The 23,062-nt window shown below is 42.7% G+C and overlaps 1 protein-coding gene across 2 annotated transcripts in view; it reads right to left on the bottom strand.

Moving 5' to 3' along the window:
* The window catches only part of TRPC4AP (transient receptor potential cation channel subfamily C member 4 associated protein), a 74,391-nt gene that overhangs the window by 9,334 nt on the left and 41,995 nt on the right, over nt 1-23,062 (bottom strand). The window contains exons 8-12 of one of the 2 annotated variants that reach the window (XM_054573847.1): nt 17,459-17,644; nt 9,190-9,356; nt 4,859-4,990; nt 3,012-3,070; nt 646-747 (exon numbers count right to left, since the gene is read on the bottom strand). In XM_054573847.1, coding sequence (XP_054429822.1) covers nt 646-747; nt 3,012-3,070; nt 4,859-4,990; nt 9,190-9,356; nt 17,459-17,644 — 646 coding nt within the window. The remainder of the gene's footprint in view (nt 1-645; nt 748-3,011; nt 3,071-4,858; nt 4,991-9,189; nt 9,357-17,458; nt 17,645-23,062) is intronic. The other variant, XM_054573848.1, reaches the window with a different exon arrangement.

The following is a 23,062-nucleotide window of genomic DNA, read 5'->3' as shown; positions in this document are numbered from 1 at the left end:
GCCCTCAAACATTCTCTTCAAATAAAGCAGCTCCACTTTATCACTACACACACTGGGGTGATACTATGTATGATTTCATTTGAACAAAGAGTTCTGATCCCTAAAAAAAAAAAAAAAAAAAAAAGGCAAACTGGGAATTTATGACTCCTGTTGCTGGATACAGTCCCCCTGGCCTGATCCCCATGAGTCTGGGGCCTCCTTGTCTGCTTCCAGAAGATGAGGCAAGCATAACCCAGCAACTGGAACTGTGCTGAGGGGCCTGCCTCTGTCCTGCTGGCTGCAAATGCCACCATGCCAGTGACAAGGGTGTCAGCAAAAGTGAGAGACAAAGTGGGGGGGGGGGGCAGCACATATGACCTTTGGCAGCTGACCTCTCCGAGCCCCTGCCTCCCCCCACCCCCACCCCCCATCTGTAAAGTGGAAGTGATGATGGCACTTCCTTCTCGGGGCTGCCGTGGGGCTCCAACGATATACAGCAGCTGGCGTTAAGGACAGTGCCTTGCACACAGGAGCCCTCAGGACACTGTAGCCGCATGTGGGTGAGAAAGGACAAGTACGCACAGCTGTGTGCGCCCATCTGAGTGCTCTGAGGCACAGAGCAGCCAGGCGGGCTGCGGGCCAGAGCTGCACGCCATCCGTGCTCACCTGTCGGTGTTGAGGACAGCTTCCACCTCGGGGATGTTGGCCTTGAGAGAGATGGCGCTGAGTTCATTCAGCTCCTGGTTGTTGAGCAGCAGATACTTGTTCCTGAAACAAATGCGTTGCAGGGGGTTGAGGACAGGAACCGGGGCTGCCCTGTCGCACTGGGCTAGCCCCCTGCTCTTTTCTTGTGGAGAGGGAGAATCTGAGGACCCCCCAGGTACTCTCCCCCAATACCTCATACCCCTTGATCTGGCATTTGAGAGGGGACCCATGGCTCTCAGGCTATGGAGTGGCCCTGGCCCCAGCCCCCACTCCTCTGCCTGCCACACTCACTTGCAAGGCCCCTTTCCTTAGCACATCAGGCCTTCCTGTTGCCACTGAATATTCCATGATTTCTCAAAGGCACTTTGACCCAGTATGTCCAAATGAAACTCATTTTAAAGGCATACCCCATTTCATTGTGCTTTATTACTTTATTGTGCTTCACAGTTGTGTTTTTAACACACTGAGGCAAGACTTCTACCAGCAAATAGATTACAACATACTTTACTCATTACTCGCTCATTACTGTGGTGGTCTGGAACGAAACCTGCTACATCTTCGAGGTATGCCTGCACCTCTCAAACCTGGCTCTATTCCGGCATCCCCGCCAGGAGACCTGGGTCAGCTGTGGCACTCCCTACTTCACCCTTGGCATCCAAGCCTGTCACCACCTGAGTCAGGTGGACAGACCAGCTTCCTAAATAGTCTCCGCACAGAAATCGATGCCACATACAGCACTCAGAGGGATATTCAGGGGCATTCAATCATGCCAATCACTTGTTAAAAATGCTCCCACAGTTTAGCACTGCTTTAGCATGTATAAAACCCAAGTCTGTGAATGAGACTCAAAAGGTCCTGTGGCCCGGCCACCGATCACCTTTGCAGCCTCACTCGGGGCCAACCCCCACCCCCATTTGCATCATCAGTCACTCTGGTGCTCTGGAGCCCACTGTGCGCCCCCCGCAGGGGCCTCTGCAGACACCTCGGCTCCTAGTGACAACACTCACCCCTCACTCTCCCTTTTCACCTAATGTACTATGGACCCTTCGGGCTTCAGCTGACTGACTCCTGCAGGAAAGAGCTTCTACCGCCCCCCACCAGGTCCAGACCCCTTGTCAAATGTTCCCGCACAGAGCCAGGCTCCTGTCCTCCTCAGCACCATCTCCCCTGCTGCTGTGCACTCGGTGGTGCCATGGCTCTCTCCCTTTCAGGACAGGGGCCTTGGCTGGCTTCACTCACCACTGTCTCCCAGAGCCGACCACAGTGTCTGGCACACAGAAGGGCTCAGATTTAAGAGTCTGATGAAAGTTAGGAACCCACTTCCTCAGAATGAAAAAGTACATGTTCGGAACACACTGGTGCCATTTTTCAGAGGGTTCACATACTCCCTGGGGCCTCCCTAACTCCTTCAGACAGAGAAGCTCTCACAGAGGATGGACAACACTGCCAAGCGGAGGCCCCGAGGCCACATTTGTCCTTAGGCATGTTCTGTTAGCTAATCCAGCTTCAGAAGAATTTAAACTGACATTGAAAAAGCCAGGCCTTGCACATTAATCTTAACCTCTAGCTTTCCCTGGAGTAAAAACTCAGAAACTACTCCACAGCGGGCGCCGCTTCCAGTCGCCCAGCAGCGGGCAGGCGCTGAGCACTGGCTGCCTGCGCACTCCTGCTCAGCAGGGTCCCCACCACACCGTCTCCTCACTGCCTCCGTCAAGGGTTGGCTGCCGTTCATGCCCCCTGCACTGTTTCCCTTATAGTAGAGAATTACTCTCCTGAAAAAAAAAATGAGGGCAGAGTGTGCTTCAGTAAGGGAGTAAGTAAGTAAATAAATAAATAAGTGAGCACATCTTGTGCTGGTGAAAAATATTCCATCTGAAAAAAAAAATGAGAGGGCAGAGTGTTTCAATTAATAAGTAAGCAAGCACACCTTCTTGTACAGTGAAAAATATTCTATCTGTTCAATAAGCAAATACTCAGCCCACTCTGCTTGTCTAAGGTTCCTGCCAGCCCTTGTGAACAGCCAGGTTCAACGGGACAGACATTTGAGGGATGTACTGACTCCAAGAGTAGTAAGGGCCTAACGACTTCTGTACTCACTTCCTAGGGTGGCTGGGAGGGCCAAGGGAAAGCTCAGGGTGGTGCCTGGCATAGAGGAAGGGCTGGACAAATGGCAGCTCTTATCACAGTATCAAGGAAGTTCAGCCGCACGTGGTGACAGCGGCTCTCACAGCTCCCAGGTCCTCCTCCTGGGCTGAGATCAGCGATGGGACAGAGAGAGGACAGAAGACAGAGCAACAACTCTTCTTCCAGGGATGGCTCGTACTTACTCGTGGTGGTCGCTGAAACTCTGGAGAAGCCTCAAAAACTGTATCTTCAAGGTGATGTCCTAAAACATATGTGCACCCTGGATGTTAAAACCACAGTCACAATGCCCCTCCCCAAAAAACAAGCCCTCTGCTGAGAGCCTGGGCGTGTCACTTTGCTTCTGAGCCCCTGTCCTCGCTTCAGAACAGCGAGGACTTTTCTTTACTCCGAAAACCCTTTGTTGACTTCCACATTGGGCCAACAGCAGAATAGGCTAATGTGGATTATTCTTGCTAAAAACACACCAAACTACTGGATTAAAAATTAACTGAAATTCTTTTAAATGTGACACTAAGGGCGTAACAAAGAAAGAAAAATCCACAGGACTCAGAAATGAAGAAAGGACTGAGTTCAGAGCACTGAGCACAAGTGCTGATAGTGGAGAAATGAAAACAAGACTTATTCAGGCCAGGGCTTGGGTTTTAATGCCCTGCAGGGACCAGGCAGAACCGTGGGCCATATAAAGCCTGGGGAGGGCATACATATGGTGAAAGAAGGGTCAGGAGGCCCCCACCCACCAGCCCAGAGAGCTGGCGAAGAAGCCTGCGTCTGCCAGGACGCGGCTGCTGAAGAAGAGCCCAGGGGAAGTGGCGCCCTGGGCTCGGGTACCAGAGCAGTGGCTGAGACACAGCACGGAAGCCTGCCCGGGGGCACGGCAGCCCCAGGAGCACCTGGCAGACGAAAGCAAAGTGCTCTGTAGAAATACATACTTCCAGGTCCAGGACACATAGGTACTCACAGGGCAAACAAGCCTCCCAGAGGTGACTGCTCTGTAAACATTACAGAGCGCAAGGCAAAGCTCCACCCTAAGTTGAGTGTGAAGACTCAAACACAAGTATTAGTACCCTAAGAGCAATCCAAAAAACCCCATAAAAGTGGTGTTACAAATAATTAAAAAGAGGGAAAATGCAACATAACAAAACATTAACGCAATCTGAATAAACATGAAGTAGTTTTTGACAAAGAGCCAGACAGAATGTCTAGAAATGCCGAATATATTCACTTGAAATTAAAACCTTAAATGGATGGGCTGAAGCGTAAATGTGACAGGCTAGAGAGAAAAATGGTCACCTGGAAGGTAAGGCACTGAGGAAAGTCCTCAGAATGTAGCACAGACACCAGACAGGACCCATGGCACTAGCCCCTAACAGCTAGGGGCACTTGGAAGGTCCCAGAGCACTTTCCCCTCATGCTGGAGGCCAAGTCTCCACGTGGCCTGTGAGGCCAGCAGGCAAGGAGGTGCAACCTTCCTTTTGCAGGAAACAGAGGCTCAGAGATTCAGTGACTTGTTCAAGCTCTCCTAGCAAGCTGAGTGGCTCAGCAGGCCTCCCGACTCCCAGTTCACTACTCTCTCTAGGGCACTGTGACAGAGGCAAGACAGAGGAGAGCCCTTAACCCCTTAAAGGAAGAAAGCATCCGAAAACCCTTTTTGGATGTAGAACACTGGTGGTATGTGGTTCTTAAAGGCAAAGCTACCAGTGGATATCGTTACAGCGCGGCAGAGCACGGGAGGACAGCCTTGCTGTCAGATAGTGGAGTGGGTGTCCCGGCCTGGAGGGAAGTGAGCCCCAGCTCTGAGGCATGCAAAGGGAAGCTGGCTGGAGGCCCCCAAAGAGGGGCTCTTCTGCAGAGGCGGAGGGGCGGGGTCGGGTCCTTCCCCAAGGTAGCTTCCAGTTATGGAATTCATAGGTTGTAAATTTCAGTTTCCGCTCTACTCTCAAAGGCTGAGATTTCAAAGGATCAGGAGCAGGTCTTGAAACAACTACTACTGGCAAGTAAAGCCCATTTGTCCCTGGGGTCCCTTGCTCACCGGGCTACAGTCGCAGTTCTGGTTGTGACCGTGGAGGACAAGGGCAGATGCTGAATGCTTCCTCCAAATCAGCTTGTCGAACAAATTATTAAGCCCGGGGATCAGCTTGAACTCTGCGATCATTCTGTGAACCTGGATGGGACAGGAGGGCAAAAGTATTTTAAGACTAACGTGAGGAACAGATCTAGCATAGCCTCGTGCTGGTACAATGATGATCTTCAGGACAAAGAAAGCAACAGTCAATAGGGAGTGCTGAGGTTTACAGAAAACATCCACACATTCCCTACCCCTGCTACACACAAATATACTCTTTAACTCTGATCATTGATCCTCACAATATCCTAGGAGTCACACTGCACAGGAGGTCCTCTTTTAAGACCATGAGTTTTGGATCCAGACAGCCCTGGGTTTGTCTCTTAACTCCACCACAGTCAAACTTGTAACCTTAAACAAGTTCTTTAACCTTTCTAATTTGTTCCCTGCCTCTGCATACCATTAAAATAAAAATGACCCTCATGCTTCATAGTAGGATCAATTTCAATTGGAGGCAAGGTAAATACATGATAAAACAAAACTAAAGATCCTAGAAAAATCTATGCAGATACTTTTAAAAAAATAATCAGAGTGCAAAAGAATTTCTAAAGTATTATACCAAACCCAGAAGCCAAAAAGGAAGACTGTTGAATTCAACCACATAAACCTTTTAAAATTATGCATGGCAAAACTTGCAATAAGCGAAGTCGTAAGTTAAATATAACCAATGGGACCATATTGACAATCTTGTGTCACACAAAGGCAAAAGCTAATTTCCTCTAAAAGGAATCCTACAGATCTCTTAAAACAAAAAGACTAAGCCTACAGAAAAAAATGGGCAAAGGATACAAACATGAAAATATAAAATGTTTTTCAATATGTGCAAAGTGCTCAGCCTCACTTATACTATTAAGAGAAATTCAAATCACAACTAATTTTTTACTTTTCCAGATTGGTAAAGAAGCAGTTGTATAATACCACGCTGGTGAGCTGGGCCTCAGGCACGCTCCACACTGCTGGTGGGAGGGCACTGGTACTGCTTGGAGAGTGAGGACAGCAGGAAGTATCTCTAAAAATAATAAATGCATGTTCCCTTTGACCAGCAATTCTACTCTTAGGAATTTACAGGCATCCATATATTAATAAATATTAAATGGCAGATGTACAAAGTTACTCATGGTAGCAGTACTTATAATACCAAGAAAGCAGACACAGCCTATACTTCCACCAATGGGGAGGAGTTGCATTAATTATGGTGCATCCATTCAATGGGATATATGGCAACAGTAAAAGGGAATAAAGGTCTTTTACATGTAGTGAATTGAACATTTACCAAGATATAATATTAATAAAGCAAGTGTGTACATGCTATATTACTGATTATGTTTTAAAAGAGAGGAATGTATTGTATATAAATATATATAGGATATATACACACATTAATGACTGGTAAAATTAGATGTTTGTGGAAGAACCAGAATGTTCAGGATCAGAGGGGAGAAAGGCTTCACTGATACTTACCTACACATTTTAATACAGAACTACTTTTTACCATAGAACTACACGAGTTCTTTCCCTATTAAAACTAATGTTTCACATCACATAACACGAAGCTACTACTACCTCTTCTCAGGGCTGTTGTATAAATAAAATCAGAAAGTATATGTAAAATCAGAAAGTATACATGACAAAGCACCAGCGATTATTCATTCCCATTTTACAAGGGGAAAGGGAAGTTCGGCAGGACCGACTTGGGCAAGGCAGTGTTGAGTATGTCACTCTAACACAGGTGCTCTGATGCTAAAGCCTGCCCCCTCCAGCCCACCACAGGCACGCATTTATCAAGGGAGACCAGAATGCGACAGAGCTCTGTGACTCTGGGCAATTTTCTTCTTTGAGCCTGAGTCCCTTGATAGGAAATGAACTGTTGAAAGGACTCAATGAGGTAACGTGGGGGAAGCTCAATGTCTGACTTACAGGATGTGCTAAAAAAAAAAAAAAAAAAAAGGTCTGCTATATTGATTACCTTCTTTAGCATCAGAGGGATGGAATTTATGAATGTGGGGAGTGTTTCCATCTAGTGATTTCAATTTAGCCAAGGTTGGTCACAGAACTTGGCCCAAATACACAATAACAAGGCCACTCTTGGAGAAGCCTTTGTGAGGCCTGGCCAAGGAAACTCTTCCCCTTGCTACCCTAGCCTAGGTGGGGTCCGAATCCATGCGCCCACAGTGCTGGCACAGAGGAGGAACTCCGGAAATGCCGACTGCGCAAACAGAATGAGCCGGCATGGCGCCGGTTCTCACTCGGGCAGGACTCCGAGGCCCATCAAGGGTCCCACCCAGGGAGCAGGGCGCAGTAGATTTCACTGAAGACCACAGTGACTCACAGGAACTTGGTAACAGGAGGGCTCAGGAAGCAGGGAGCTGTAATGGTGCAGGGACACAAGAGCCAGGGCAGCAGAGTGTAAGTCCTGGCTCTATGGATGCTTGGCAACTGGGAGCACGGCCCTTTCTGTACCTTGGTTTTCTCAAGCATCAATTGCGGGGGGTGGGGAGGTGGGAGAAGAGGTCACTATCTGTTGTAAAACTTTCCAAATACCTGAAAATTCAAATATGGATAATTGTGAATGTGCCTCAGAAAACTAACAGGACTCAGCACATATAAGCCATTATGACTATTGTTTTTATAACACATGTATTCCATGTTGAAGGAAGAAGCCCAAATGTTGTGGATGTCAAGCTGGGATCTCACCCAGTGAGATCCTGGTTTTTAAGTAACAACCATTGGCTGATAACCCCCAAAGTGATACCTTCTACAGATCTCTTAAAACAAAAAGACCAAGTCTAAGGATACAAACAGAAAAAAATGGGCAAAGGATACAAACAGAAAAAATGGGCAAAGGATACAAACAGTCCTGACCTCTCTGTAAACTCCGGGTATAAGTAATCCAGGGCCGATTCTAACAGGCACCTCAGACCTAACTTGTTCAAACTGAACTCACCTTCCTCCCCACGCTGTCCCTCCCCTCTTACCCACCTCAACCTTACCCTCCTTCCCATCTTGGTAAAGGGCAAATCCATCCTCTCCTCTGCTTAGGCCAGAAGCCTTGGAAGGAGTTAAGGAAGGCACCTCTTCTCTATCAGCAAATCCTACCTGCTCTACTTTCCAAACAGATCCAGAATGCAAGCATTTCTCATTACTCTTACCCCTGCCAGGCAGGTCCTTGCTACTCTCTCACACGGCAGCCACAGGGATGACTTCCTATTTCACTCAGAGTAAATGCCCAAGTCCTTAGCATGGCCTGTGAAAACCCTGTGCAATCTGGTCCTTGCAACCCCGCAGTCCGCCTCTCCTTCCTTCTTTTCAGTCTACTGCACCGCCTCCCCGTCCCCCACCCTCTTCCTTACTGGTCTCCCAACCCACTAGGCATGCTCCCACCTCGGGGGCTTGCTCCCTCTACCTGGTAGGCTGCCACATGGATCAGCATGCCTGGTTCCCTCACTTTCCTCAGGACACTGCCATGACAGGCGCCACCTTCGCGTAAGTTTTTCCCTAGCTACCCCATCTAAAATTGCTCCTCACTTGTAAAATGGGGGTAATCGCACCTATCTCACACAGAGCTGTTATGACAGTCCAGTGTCTGAATCAAGAAGGTGCTTAAGGACTATTAAGTTCCCGGCTTTCCCTCCTCTTAATGCACCCCCTTCCCATGCCTAGTTTCACCCCTTAGAGAATCATGTAGCTAGCAGGGGAGGGCTACTTCTCTACCTTAAAGATGCTGCTGGACACTTCCAAAGCCCTCTTCCTCCCTTTGTAGGTTACAGGCCCTTGCTCCTCCCTCCTGGAACTACCTGAAAGCACAGGGAACCCCAGCACACCTGGTGTCCCCTAGTAGCTGCCTAGTTTTCGTAACTTGACACAGCGCTGGGCTCTGGTCCACCACCCCTGGTCCTCATCAGACTGGCACCTCCTCCAGTGCATCTACAGAGCAGTCATCTCGCCAGTAACTGACCCTTTATTCTTCATGTTAACAAGATCATGTAACACGGCTAAGAGGCCTGCTCTGCCCTAGGCATCAATGCTTTGCATACAAATGCTGCCCACAGCAAAGAACAGTGGAAAGGCTGAGCTCTGAAATCACACTGGTTTCCTCACGTGTAACACAGAGAAAAGGAAAACAACCCTAACACTGTGCTGGCCCATTCTGAGAGGCAGCCTAGTGGAGTACTCGGCACACCCCAACACACACCCAGGAAACACTTGCTCCCTGCTCTGAGATGGGGGGTGAGGCCCACCTGGTTTCGCTGACGCCCCATCAGCAGCACACAGAGGACATAGAGCACTTCCAGTTTGTACATGATCTCGTGCATAATCTTCATTGACTGAGGCAGCTGGGTCCTAGTTGAAGTGTGAGGCAGGCCATTCTCCTCAGAAGCCCCTGCAGGAGGGAAAACAATGGAGGCTGAGACAGCCACCGGGAGAGAGGGTTGAGTCACTGCTCGCGAGGAAACATGTTTCTGTCCCTCAAACCTGGTCTGAATAGACTTGAGGTTAAAGAGCCATTTGACTAGGCCCCGAGTCCCTGATGGAGACTGTGAAAGCCATAAAACTCCCTCCAGGAGCCAGACACGCTTAGAAACTTAAGAGAAATGGACTCTGCAGTTTTAGCTCATCAACATTAACACACACTGAAAATACTCTGACACGGCTGATGCAGTAAAGTGATCCATCCCTTCCCCCGTATTCCTTTCCCATGCCCCTATCTGACCACTCCTCCCTGCCCCTCCTGCCCTGAAAGTGCCCAGGCAGATGTCTAGCAGCAAACTGTCAAACTCTCTTCAGGTCACAGACTCTCTGAGTACTTGGTCCCTCTCCCTAGATTCCACAAGGGGGCACTGCTCAAAGACTGGTAGGAATCCTTTCCACCCAGTTTTTCAAAGAACCTTCTAAACTTTTCTAAGGTTCAACTTTCCAAGGCACACTGGGATCACAATGCTACTAGTGATACAGATAAACATATTATCTACTGGAAGATTTTCATCTTACCCAATTTCATTGTTAGTAACAATAGCAGCAGCTAAGAAACAGTTATGGGACATTTGGTATGTGCCAGGCACTGTACTCAGGCTTTAGGTAAATCATCTCATTTATTCTATTACCTAATGAACAAGAAGTCTCTGTGGGTTGGGCAGGCCACAGAGGAGTGTGGTGTTGGACAGGCAGCACAGCAAAGTGGTGAAGACAGAGCTCTGCAATTACAACTTGCTAGCTGGGCCGGCCACCTCCTCACGAGGCGACAGACTGCTCTGTACACTGGGAATGACAGGAGTGCCACAGGGTTACTATGAGGACTGAATGAGAACACAGGAAAAGCCCAGAAGCTGATCCTTGGAAGACTCACTCTTAGGTCCCTATTATTTTCAAAGGTCACTGGTCAGAGTCAGGAGACCTTAGGAGTTCCTTCCCCTCAGTGTCCCTTTTGGAATTGCTGCCCTAGAGGCTTTTTTACAAAGGCCAGAAAAACTCATGGTACAGAGCAGTGATTCACATATATTCAGGTAAGGTGCATGCAAAAAGTGGTGGTGGTTTTTTGCATGTTGATATCATGATATAAGAACCTAACTTACTCCAGCCTACAGATTGGAACTATTCTCTCCAGCCATGTTATGTCACTAACATACAATCACAACTCTGGAAGAAGACTGGTTGCTGAATGAAGGACAACTAAGAAGCACCAAAAGCGTTGCTAAGATGGGACTACGAGGTCCGACTGCTGGGTGGCCTTGGGTAAATTTGTTGATGTCACAAAGCTCTTGCACCAATCCTCATCAGTAAATAGGGATAATGCCAATAGTATTTATCTCTTATCAGTGATGCAAAGATTAAAGGATTTAATATATTGGAAGTGCTTTAAACAATGTCAGGCACATAATAAGCAACATCTACGTTAAGTAGAAATTTAAAAAAACTGAGTTTTTCTGATATTGCTTGCTTGCTACTTGCGGGTTTTGTTTTCTGTTTTGTTTTTTTTTTTAAATCTGCAAGCTTTCTTTTTAATGACAACTAAAGTTATAGTGTGCAAAGACTTAGGAAAAATTTACTGGAGAAAATCTAACTGAGAAAATTCCATTTTATTCCATATATTTTCCTGAAGGTTGGGGAAAAAACCATCAGTTTCTATGCTGGGATTCCTTGGCCCAGCTCCCAGAACAATTTAAGAGTCAAATGATCTGTGGAAAGAATCTAGAGAGTCATCATGTAGAAAATCCTGCCTCTGCTGCATACTTGTGTGGCCTTGGGAGCCTCAGTGTCCCCATCACGGAGCAGAGGGTATCCTGGGGGTGACTGCAGGAGGGGATGTCTCAGGAAGAGCAGGTGAAGCATATGGCACACAAGCCCTTCTCAGGAATAAACGTCTGTGAGAAAATGAGACGCAGGCAGCTCAGGCTCTTCCCTGAGTTGCTGCCAACCTTTGATGCCTGGTTTGCACAGGCCTGATAAGAACCTCTAGGATAGGTATTGTCAAGAAACACAGTCCCCAAAGCAATGGCTAGAGCTTAGCAACAAGGTAAGCCCCCAAGGATGAGGAATGAAAAACTAGTTTAAGGGGCCTTGCACTTCCCTTCAGATCTCTTCAGCTCCACCGAACGGATTAAAGTGGCCGTCACCATCTCTATGTCTGTACCACACTCTGAGACATGCTTTTTTTTTTTTTTAATGGATTTGACCCGTAATTCCTATACTATAAATTCACCTGTTTAAAGTGCATGACTCAGAGGTTTTTAGGGTATTCAGAGTTGTGCAGCTATCGACACAATGAATTTTAAAGCATTTTCATCCCCCCAAAGAAACCTTACTCTCATGAGCAGCCACATGTCATTTCCCAACACCTCCTCAGCCCTAGGCATCCATTCAACTGCTGTCTCCATGGTTTGCCTAGTTAGGGCATTTCATATAAATGGAATCACACAGTATGTGCTCTTTTGTCGGCTTCTTTCTGTCAGCACAGTATTTTCAAGGTTCATTCAGGTTGCACCATGTATCAGTATTTCATTTTTTAAATGGCAGAACAATGTTCGATTGTATATCACATTGTTATCCATGCAGCAGTTGATGGACACTTGGATAGTTTATTTTGCCTATTATAAATATGTCGCTGTGAACATTCGTGTATAAGTTTCTTGGTAAACATGTTTTCATTTCTCTTGGGTATATAGGCAGGAATGGAATGTCTGGGTAACATGATAACATGTTTATCCTTTTGAGGAATTGCCAGACTGTTTTCCAAAGTGGCCGCACCATTTCACATGCCCACTAATAGGGAATGAGGGTTCTGATTTCTCTATGTCCTTGTCAACACCTGTTATTATCTGTATCTTTGATAATAAACATCCTAGTGGTATCTCATTGAGGTTTCAATTCGCATTTCTCTGGTGGCTAGTGATGTTAAGTATCTTTTCATGTACTCATTGGCTATTTGTTTATCTTCTTTGGAGAAACATCTACTCAGGTCCTTTGTCCATGCTGTAAAATGGGTAGTCCCTTTATTACTAAACTGTAGAAGTTCTTTATATATTCTAGATTTAAGTCCTTTATTAGCTACATGGTTTACAAAAAAAAGTTCTACTCTACCCCCCAAAATGGTCTTCCATTCTCTGGGTTGTCTTTTCACTTTCTCAATTGTGTTTTTTGAAGCACAAAAGGTTTTCATTTTAATAAAGTTCAATATTTTTATTTTTAATTTGGTTGCTTGTGCTTTAGGTGCCATCTAAGAAACCACAGCCAAATTCATGGCAATGTATATTTACTCTTAAGTCTTCTTCTAATGGTTTTATAAGTTCAGCTCTTATATTCAAGTCTTTGATGTCTTTCAGTTAATTTTTATATATGATGTGAACTAGGGGGTTTCAACTTCATTCTTTTGCATGTGAATCTCTAATGGCTCCAGCACCATTTGTGTAAAAGACTACTGTTTCCCCAGGTGAATGGTCTTACAATTCTTGTTGAAAATCAACTACCATATTAAGTGAGGGTTTATTTCTGAACTCTCAATCCTATTTCATTATATATGTCCCTCTCTGTGCCAGTAGCATTCTGAAGTTAAGTTTTGAAATTAGAAGTGTGCTCTGAAGTTAAGTTTTGAAATTAGAAGTGTGAGTCTTCCAACTTTGTTCTTTTCTAACATTGTTTTGACTCTTCCAGGACTCTTGCTCTTCCATACAAACTTTAGATCAGCTAGTCCATTTCTCCAAAGAAGCCAGCTGGGATTTTGATAAGAACTGTGTTGAATCTGTAGATAGATCTGTAGATCAAGTTGGTGAGTACGGCTGCCTTAAAAATACGGAGTCTTCCGATCCATGAACTTGAGACATGAGATGTTTTTATATTTACTTAGGTCTTAATTTCTTTCAATAATGTTTTATACTTTTCAGAGTATAAGTTTTGCATTTATTAAATTTATCCCTAAGTATTTTATTTTTTGATGTTCTTGTAAATGAAATTATTTTCTTAACTTCATTTTTGGTTTGTTCATTGCTACTGTAGAGCAATACAATTGTTTTTTGAACACTGAGCTTGTATCTTGAAACTTTGTTGGAACTCATTTATTAGTTTAGTGGTTTTTTGTTGGGTTTTTTTTTTTTGCAGATTTTATTTTCAGAGAGGTGGGAGAGAGGGAGAGAATCATCAATGTGCAAGAGAAACATCAGTCAGCTGCCTCCAACACACCCCTAGAGACACTGCCCACAACCCAGGCATATGTCTTGACCAGCAACCCTTTGGTCTGTGGGATGATGCCTAACCCATTAAACCACACCAGTCAGGCTATTTTTAGTAAATTCCTTAGGTCTTCTTAAATATAAGATCATGTCATCTATGAATATAGTTTTACTTCTTCCTAATTTAGATGCTTTTTATTTCTTTTTCATGCCTGTCAATTTGTTGATATTTTTTGAAAAATCAACTTTGGTTTGATGGGTATTCTCTATTTCATTAATTTCTATTCCAATCCTATTATTTCTTTCCATCTGCTTGCTTTGGGCATATAGTTTGCTCTTCTTTTTCCAATGACTTAATGCACAAGGTTATTGATTTGAAACTTATTTTTAAATGCAGGCATTTATAGCTACATATTTCTAAGTGTGCTTTAGCTGCATTCTATAAATTTGGCATGCTGTGCCTTTATTTTTGTCTCAAAGCATGTTCTAATTTCCTTGTGATTTTGTCTTTGGACCATCAGTTACTTAAAAATATATTGCTTAATTTCCACGTTAGTAAATTTCCCATTTTTTTCCTGCTGTTAATTTCTGATATCATGCCATGTGATTGACGTACATATTTTGTACAATTTTAATCCTTTTAATTTATTGAGACTTTTTTAATGGCCTACCATATGGTTTGTCTTGGAGAACGTTATGTACACTTGAGAAGAATGTGTTGTTGGGTAGGTAGTTCTATATGTGTATCTGTTAAGTCTAGTTGGCTTATAGTATTGTTCAAGTCTTCTATTTCCTTGTTGATCTTCTGTAGAGTTGTTTTATCCATTACTGAAAATGAGATATTAAAGTCATCAACTATCATTACTGGTCTATCTCTTTTCAAACTTGTTAGATTTTGATTCATTTTTTTGGAAAGGGCTCTGCTGTTAGGTGCATAAATGTTTATATAACATATCTTCTCAACAGAGTTACCCTTTTATTACTATAAAATGTCCCTTTTATCTCAGTTTCTTTTAGTAGAGCCATCCCAACTTTCTTATGGTTGCTCTTTGCATGGATACATCTTTTTCTATACTTTATTTTCAACCAATTTCTATCTTTGAATAGAAAGTATATCCTCTGTAGGCTGTACCTAATTGGGTATTTTTTAAAAAATTCAATGTGATAATCTGTCATTTGAATGAACTGTTTAATCAACTCACATTTAATTCTATTGACAAAGCTGGATTTACCTCTGCCTTTTCACTTTGTTTTCTATCTCATGTGTTTTTTAAACTCCTTTATTTGTCCTTTAATGTTTTGTTTTGCATTAAGGAGGTATCTGGGCTTTCTCACACACCATTTTTGTTAACTACTTTTTCCTGTTTATGGGTCATACTTTCTCATTTTTGTATGTTCCTTAGTTTTTGTTAAGGACTAGATATTGGAGGAAAATACTGTAACACTGGACACAGTGTAATACTGGACACTGATTCCGCTTTTTCCCTGCAGGGCCTGCTGTTGTTTCCTTGCTTGTTTAGTGGCCTGGCGAGCCTACTTCAGTCGAGTCTGTTTCTCCAAGGACTGGCGAGGCCCCAGTGTTGCAGCTCAGTGAGTCCAGCCTTGGGCACATGCACAGTCTCCCTAGATGACAGTATTTCAGCAGAACTCCCTTTAACTCGTTCTTTTTCTGATCCTTCTGTTGAGCATTCTGCCTCATCTGGTATGCAACTCAGTTGTCAGGCTCCCCTAATTACTGGCTGAATGCTCTAAACTTTTTGACAATGCCTCGAGGCATAAACTACTCTGAAGTCTGATTAAATTAAATCTGGGCAGGGGTAGTTTTTGAGAATAACATTTGTTTTGACTTCAGAAGAACTTTCCTTACCTGGCTTTTCCCCGGTTCTCTCTGGTAAACTAGCTAGCACATGGTTTGGCTTTTTATTCTCAAGAAGAGCTAACAGCCTCCTTTTATTTGCTTAACACCAAAATCTACATTGTTTTTGAGAATGCCCTTAGATTCAAACTTCTCACATTCTGTTCTTACCTATCACCTCTTCCCCTGGAAAGTTCTTGGTGTTATTACTCCAAGTAGAGCCAGCAACTTCTAGTCTCTCTCTGTATGGAACCTCTGTCCTACTGAGCTGAGTAAAGGAAGATAAGAAGCATAGAATTCTTGGCCTGCCAGGCCTGGAGTAGAGTAGAGCTTCCATACTACGAGTGTAGTATGGAGGTGGATAGAGGAAAGAAGCTCTTGGCATTATGCTAAGTGACGTAAGTCAGAGAAAGACATATAATGAATGTATGATATTTATATGTAGAATCTAAACTCAGAGACACAGAGCAGAGTGGTGGTTACTGTTACTAGGGGCTGGAGAAATGGGGAGATACTGGTCAAATGGTACAATCTTCTAGTTATAAGATTAACAAATTCTGGGGACCCAATGTATAGCATGATGACTATACTTAATAATACTGTATTATATACTTAGTAAATGTTGCTAAGAGAGTAAATCTTAAATGTTCTCACCACAAAAAGGAAATAGTAATTATGTGATGGGATGGAGGTGCTAAGACTGTGGTGGTAATCATTTTGCAATATATAAATATATCAAATCAACACACTGTACATTTTAAACTTACAATGTTATATGTCAATCTCAAAAAAATTGGGAGGAAGAAAGAAAGGAGTCCCTGACTCTGTGGGCATACTCAATCAAAAGAATTTAGCCTCTTCAACTTGGAATTGGAGGGAGTTATAAAGTTGGCAGTCTGCCCCGCCTGTTGCGATACCAAATTCCTCTTTTGGGAGCTGAGAGAGCGCTGTCTTTTTGGCCACGCCAGCCCAGAGTGGAACTCCATGAATCCTAACTTCTACTGTCACAGGCTCTCACTGTCCTTACTGAGTTTTAGATTTTTTTTTTTTAAGAAATATTTCATTTGCTGTATGCTCTGAGAATAATTTCTACAGACCTTACATAAATAGTTTTTGTCACTGGCTTTTTTAAAAAAGATTTTATTTATTTATTTTTAGAGCTGGGGAAGGGAGGGGAGAAGGGAGGGAGAAAGAGAGGGAGAGAAACATAGATGTGCGAGAGATACATTGATCAGTTGCCTCTCACATGTGCCCTGACTGGGGACTAAACCACAACTCAGACATGTGCCCTGAGCAGGAACTGAACCAGCAGCACTTTGCTTTGTGGAATGACACCCAACCAACTGAGCCACACTGGTCAGGAGCTGTCATTTTTTTATTAAGTTTTGTTTATAGTTTTAGTTTATGTGCTGCCAAAGCAAGCACAAGTTTTGTTTACAGTTTCACTGGGGTAGCAGGTCCACAGAGCTCTGCACAATGTTCTCCCTTCAATTTTATCTGCATGATTACAGTGAGAATTCCTGGGTCTGTATAATCTGACCCCATCCTGCTGGCCACCGAAATGATTCCGAGCTGGGCAACTGACCCAGATGGGCTGGAGTCCTGCACCGGGTGGCTGGAGCCGAGACTAGGGTCCTACATGTTTATGAGGCAGCCTATGCACCAGAGAAGAGAAAAGGGAAGACTAAAGAAATGAGAGACAGCGCAAGAACTCTCTGGGTTCCTAAGAATGCTCTGGTTATTGGCTCCAGACAGTCTCTCCTATTGTGCAACGAAGCCCTACTCCCTCCAATCAGGTCCCCTTAGAGGGAGTTTAAAGAAGTTTTTGTCATTAGCTGTCAAAAGAATCCTAACAATCATGACCTAGGATTCCCTGAGGAAAAATTCTACTTTGAGCAAATTTCAATTTATCCTCCGTGGAAAAGGGGTAAAAAATGGCTCGAGGAGTCCACGGGAAAGTGCCCCACCTCTCAGGAGACCCACCACAAGTACCTTGACTGTGCTCCGATTCCTCATTGGCCACTCGCATCAGGGCATCTAGCACCAAAGCATTGTCAAGCCACGTGTACCACTCCTCCAACTCCTGAAGGAAGCTGGCTGTGCCCGTTGACTCTGACACCTTTCGAGTTGCCAGCTTGCAAAGCCGTTCGACAAAGCCAGGGATGCTGAGAAGGGCCGCTGCCAAGGAGGGGAAAAAAGAGGGAATTTTCAAAACAGAGACCAGCTCTAAAATCCTAAACAAACAACCTGCTCCTCACCTGCATGACAGGAATGATTTCTAACCTGACGGCGGCCAAAGGTAAAATAGTAATAAAGTTACAGAAACATATCAATCTTAGCAGGTGCAGAGAAACAGGCTCTCTTATATTGACTGGTGGGAATATAAATTAGAATAATTTATGCTCTAAATCTGTGTGTCTTTGAGATAGGATGTCCATTCCTGGAAATTTACATTAAGGAAATAACCAATTATATATACAATGATAGCTGTATATAGATATCCATTGGTGCAGTTTCTTTAATAACAAAAAGGTGGAAACAATGGCATGTACACTAATAGTATATTGATTAAATGATATATCCAATGTAATACAACACAGACACTTAAGAATAATGATATATACCTTTTTATACAGTGACTTCAAAAGATGTTTAAGTTAACTTAAAAAAGAATGCTTAAATGTTATTTAAACAGTATTGGCTTAGGCCCATTGTTTATTTTTTTCCTAAAATTTATTGATTGATCTTGAGAGAGAGAAAATCGATGTGAGAGAGAAACACTGACCAGGTGCCTCCTGTACATACCCCAATGGGGGATCAAACTACAACCTAGGCATGTGCCCTGGCCAAGAATCGAACCATTTCAGTTCACAGTTCATTTCAATGGTTAATTTTATGTTACTTTCACCTTAATAAAGAAAAGTACACTGAGCCTTGGCTGGTGGGGCTCAGTGGATTGTGTGCTGGCCTGCAAACCAAAGGGTCACCAGTTTGATTCCCAGTCAGGGCACATGCCTGGGTTGTGGGCCAGGTTCCCCATAGTGGGTGTGTGAGAAGCAACCACACATCGATGTTTTTCTCCTTTTCTCCCTCCCTTCCCCTTTCTTTAAAAATAAATTAATTAATTTAAAAAATACACTGAGATAGCTTTGTTTTTTTTAAATTTAGTATTTATTGTGTTTTTTTTAAGACAACAATATTTACTTATTAGTTTGACAAATATCAAGAAGTTTAAAAAGCCCCTGTACTGAGAAGAGCATACAGAGTGGGAAGAGGAACCAGTAATTTCCTTGGAAGTTTGATTTGTCAGCATCTATCAATGTTCAAAAAGCAAATATCCTGCACATCATATTAGACACAAGGTTGTTATTTGTAGGAACAAAGCCTTGAAAAAAAACAAATTTCCATCAATAGGGAATGAGAGAAATTATAGTATGCCCCTGTAAAGGAATACTATGTAGCTGTAACTAGGAATCAGGTACTTCCAAATGAATTGGAATCGAATGTTTTGCAACATAAAGTTAAAAGTCAGGGGCAGAATGATGCCTATTTTACCTTACCATCCATACAAGCAGGGAGGAGTCAGTCTCTCTCTTCCCCTCCTCCACCCCCCCATGATTGGATGACATGTCTGAAGAACACATGAAAAAACGGTAATAGGTTACCTTGGGGAGGGGAACAAACCTTCTACTGTATACTTGCTGTTGCTTTTGTACCTTACGAAATTTTTAAAACCTTAGATGTATATTATTTTTCCCCAAAATAAATAAATGAGATTGAAGTCTACATGAAAATCTTCATTTCTTTTCTCCAGTTTCCCTGAGTGTTTAAAAACACTTAAAAAAAGCCCTTTTTTCCCTGAGTGTTTAAACCATGCACACTGAACACAGCCCTTCAGATGTGACCTGCTCAGGATTCAGGGTTGTGAGACTCTGACTCCCATCAGATTCCTGAGCCTTTATGAGTCATTCCTCTCTTGACAAGCTGAGGAAAGCGATGGACTCCCTCTTCTTACCTCCAAAAAACCAGTGGCCCGATTATATTTACCACCTTATATGCAGTCTCAGGGGACTGGCACCCCAGCACTGCACAGTCTTTGTATTCTCACAGCCTTATCAGTAGCTCTAATACACTGTTGGTTAATATTAAACTGGCTGACAACTAAAACACACACTATTTCTGAGAATTTCTGCAAAAGCAGGCCTCTTCTGTCTTCTTGTTAAAGCATCAGTGTTTCCCAAATACTTCTGTAAATTTTCTTCTCACTGCTCAGACCCTGCCCTTCAGTTATCTGAGATGATGCAGAATTCCATCCTAGCTCAGGTGTGGCAGAAATCAGCCCCTCTCAGCTCGGAGTCATCTATGAACTGATAATTATCTGGCACTGTGGCTTCATCTATGTCTCTAAAACCCTGAACAATTTTTCCCCCAAGATGGAGCCATTTGTTCCCATCTGAATCAACAGAAAGGACAACTAGTAGTTCTGAGAATCCTAAAAAGGGATCTAACGTTTTAATTATCTATGCTCCAGAAAGACAGGATAAAGAATTACTTTGCCAGGCAAGAAAACTAGCTCAGAGTTACAGTGCATTTAAAAAAAAAAAAAAAAAAAGTTTGGCAGTATCCTACAGGCTTTAATTTTTTTAACCATTATGGACTAAATTGTGTCTCCCCTACCCCCTTCCCAAATTCATACATTGAAAGCCCTAATCTACAATATAACTGTATTTTGAGATAAAGTCTTTAGGGCGGGCAATTAAATGAGGTCATATGAGTGGGAACCTAATCCAATAGGACCAGTGTCCTTACATAAGAGGAAGAGACACTAAAGATCTCTTTGTGCACATACAGAGGAAAGGCCACAGGGGACACAGTGAGAAGGTGGCCATCTACAAGAGAGGCCTCACCAGAAACCAACACTGATGGCACCTTGAGCTTGATCTCTAGCCTCCAGGACCGGCAGAAAATTAATTTCTATGATTTAAGCCGCCCAGTCTATGGAATGTTGTTACGGTGGTCAGACCTGACTACTACACATACCTCCATTTAAAAGTATTCATTATTGGAATTCAATTAATGCATGACAACATTGAGGACTAAGATCTTTCTCATCCATTTGTGATTTAATTATGTTCACCGTGGCCTTCCTGGTGCATCTGACTGGAGAAAAAATGTGTGCGGAATGGGGGAGCAGAGAGACAGGAATTATGGTCAGAGGGCTGTGAAGGCCTAGACCCTATACAATATAATGTGCTAAAATACAACATTTAATAAAGCTTTATTCCAAAAGATACAAACAGATATCACACGGAGATTATATCACGTGTTAGTCACACAGGTATGAAAGTGAACCCAGACATTTCACAAAGACTATCTGTTTTGAATCCCCCAAATCAAAGAAAACTGACTTGGGATTAAAACTCAGTTAATTAAAAAACCAACTAACTAGAAATATCTCATTCCCCAAAGGTGATGGGTAATGCTGGTTTTACTTAAGTCAGCTTACAAGCAGGATGTGAAGGTAATCAATAATAACAGGATTAAACAGATTTCTTAAATGGGAAACTGAAAGTTGAAAGTTAACTTAGTGCCTCAGCACACACGAGTATCCAATACTGAACTGTTGAGACTCTCAGTTTCCAAAGCTGTACAACAGAGATACTGGGTTGGCCAAAGAAGTCATTTAGTTTTTTCCATAAAATAAAAGACATATTTTTTTCATTTTTACCAGTAACTTTATTGATTTGGATATTTTGAGTATATCGGCTATCTCCTGCATGGTGTAATGTTGACTGTTCTCAATTAATGTCTCAATTTGATTGCTATTAACTTGCTATCAACTTCAACTGGTCTACCTGACCATGGAGCATCATCCAGCAAGAAATCTCTAGCATGAAACTCCACAAACCATTTTTGACATGTTCAATCAGTCACAGCACCTTCTCCAAACACTGCACGAATTTTTTTGTGTGTTTAGTTGCATTTTTACCTTTCTTGAAATAATAAAGCATAATATACTGAAAATGCTGCATATTTCTTCCATCTTCAGTATTAAAATGGCTACACAAAAGTTCACCAATTTTGATTTAAAAAAAAATGCACATTGATATGACAGCTATCACCAATCTAACAAAATTGTTTTCAATGAAGTTAAAGACAACTATGTGCAACTAGAGCCATCGGATGGAAAAAAATCAAACAAACTTTTTGGCTAACCCAATACTAATCTTTATTTCACAGGGCTGTCTGGAAGATTACATAAAATTATTTCTAGATAAATATTCTTCTGGCTTAATGTTTGCCATATAGCAGGAGATGTACAAATGTCAACTTTTGCGTAGTGTATATGTATGTGTACATTTAAATCAGCTTTGAGGTATACTTCAGCTATAATAAAATTCATGATTTTAAGAATGTACATTTTATGATTTACTAACCTGAGTACTTTTCAAAAGTCATAAGAGGAGGGGAGGGAAAGAAAAGCTTGCACAGATCAAGAAAGACTATTACACTTAGGAGAGAAAAACAAGCCTAAAGAGAGAACCACAAACCTGGGGTCCACAGAGTTCATACACTTCCGTTTTAACATATGACTAAAAAGTGGAAAATGACATTCCCTAATAACCCACAAGTACAGCCATCTGGTGTTCATAACTAAAACAGAATGTTAATGGAGTTAAGAAGGACTCATAGCCTATATTTAGAAGACTGCCAGGTAGCCCTTAGCAGAGACAGGCCTGGGAACGCGCACATCCAGTCAACTGGACTTGAGAAACAGAGCAGTGTTCTCAAAGCATCATTAGGGCCACTGCAGAATGGTCATGGTTCCCTTCTGCTGCTTTCCAGTGGTAAGTTTTTATGATTTCACCTTGGTTATTTGGTTAACCCTATGGTACATATGGTATGTTTTTCATCAACCGTGTTTCTAGCCTATTAATGTTCAAGAACTAGTTTTTAAGACACAAATGTTTTAGTTCAAATGAGTCATCTATACTTTTATGTTCAAACGGATATATGGCCAATTTCCCCAAACTCTGCTTAGGCAAGGACAATAGAACAGAGTTCATTTGCTACCAAAAAGCAACAGGTTGGCAAGATGAGCTAGAAGAGTATTTTTTAAAAATTTAAGTAACTAATATACCCATATGGTTCTAAAATCAAACATATATAATATACCCACACCTAGCAGGTGGCCACTTCCTATGTATACTTTCAGTTTATGCATACTGTATATGAGCAAACAGACACATTTGGTGTTAGTCCCCCCCACCTTAATACAAAAGCATATTATACGCATGGTTCTGCATTTTCCCCTTTTCCATTAATATATCTTTGAGATTTTTCTATGAGTATATATTTTCTTCATGCTTTTTTCTTAAAGCTATATAATTTTCCATTATGTAAATACTCTATAAGCAGTCTCATTTGCAATGAATAACCTTGTATATGTATGTGTATACATAATCTATAAAATAAAGGTCCAGAGAGGCTTAGTGTCAAAAGGTACAGGTATTTGTAACTTTGATAAACAATGATTCCTTACTTTTTTGAGGTTCTGGATCCATTTAAAAATCTGATGAAGGTCAGTAACCCTCA

Source organism: Pteronotus mesoamericanus, unplaced genomic scaffold (assembly GCF_021234165.1).
Source record: "Pteronotus mesoamericanus isolate MK-2021 breed Mesoamerican mustached bat unplaced genomic scaffold, CSHL_Meso_final contig_25, whole genome shotgun sequence".
Classification (NCBI taxonomy): Eukaryota; Metazoa; Chordata; class Mammalia; order Chiroptera; family Mormoopidae; genus Pteronotus; species Pteronotus mesoamericanus.
This window is presented reverse-complemented; position numbering and strand designations above follow the sequence as displayed.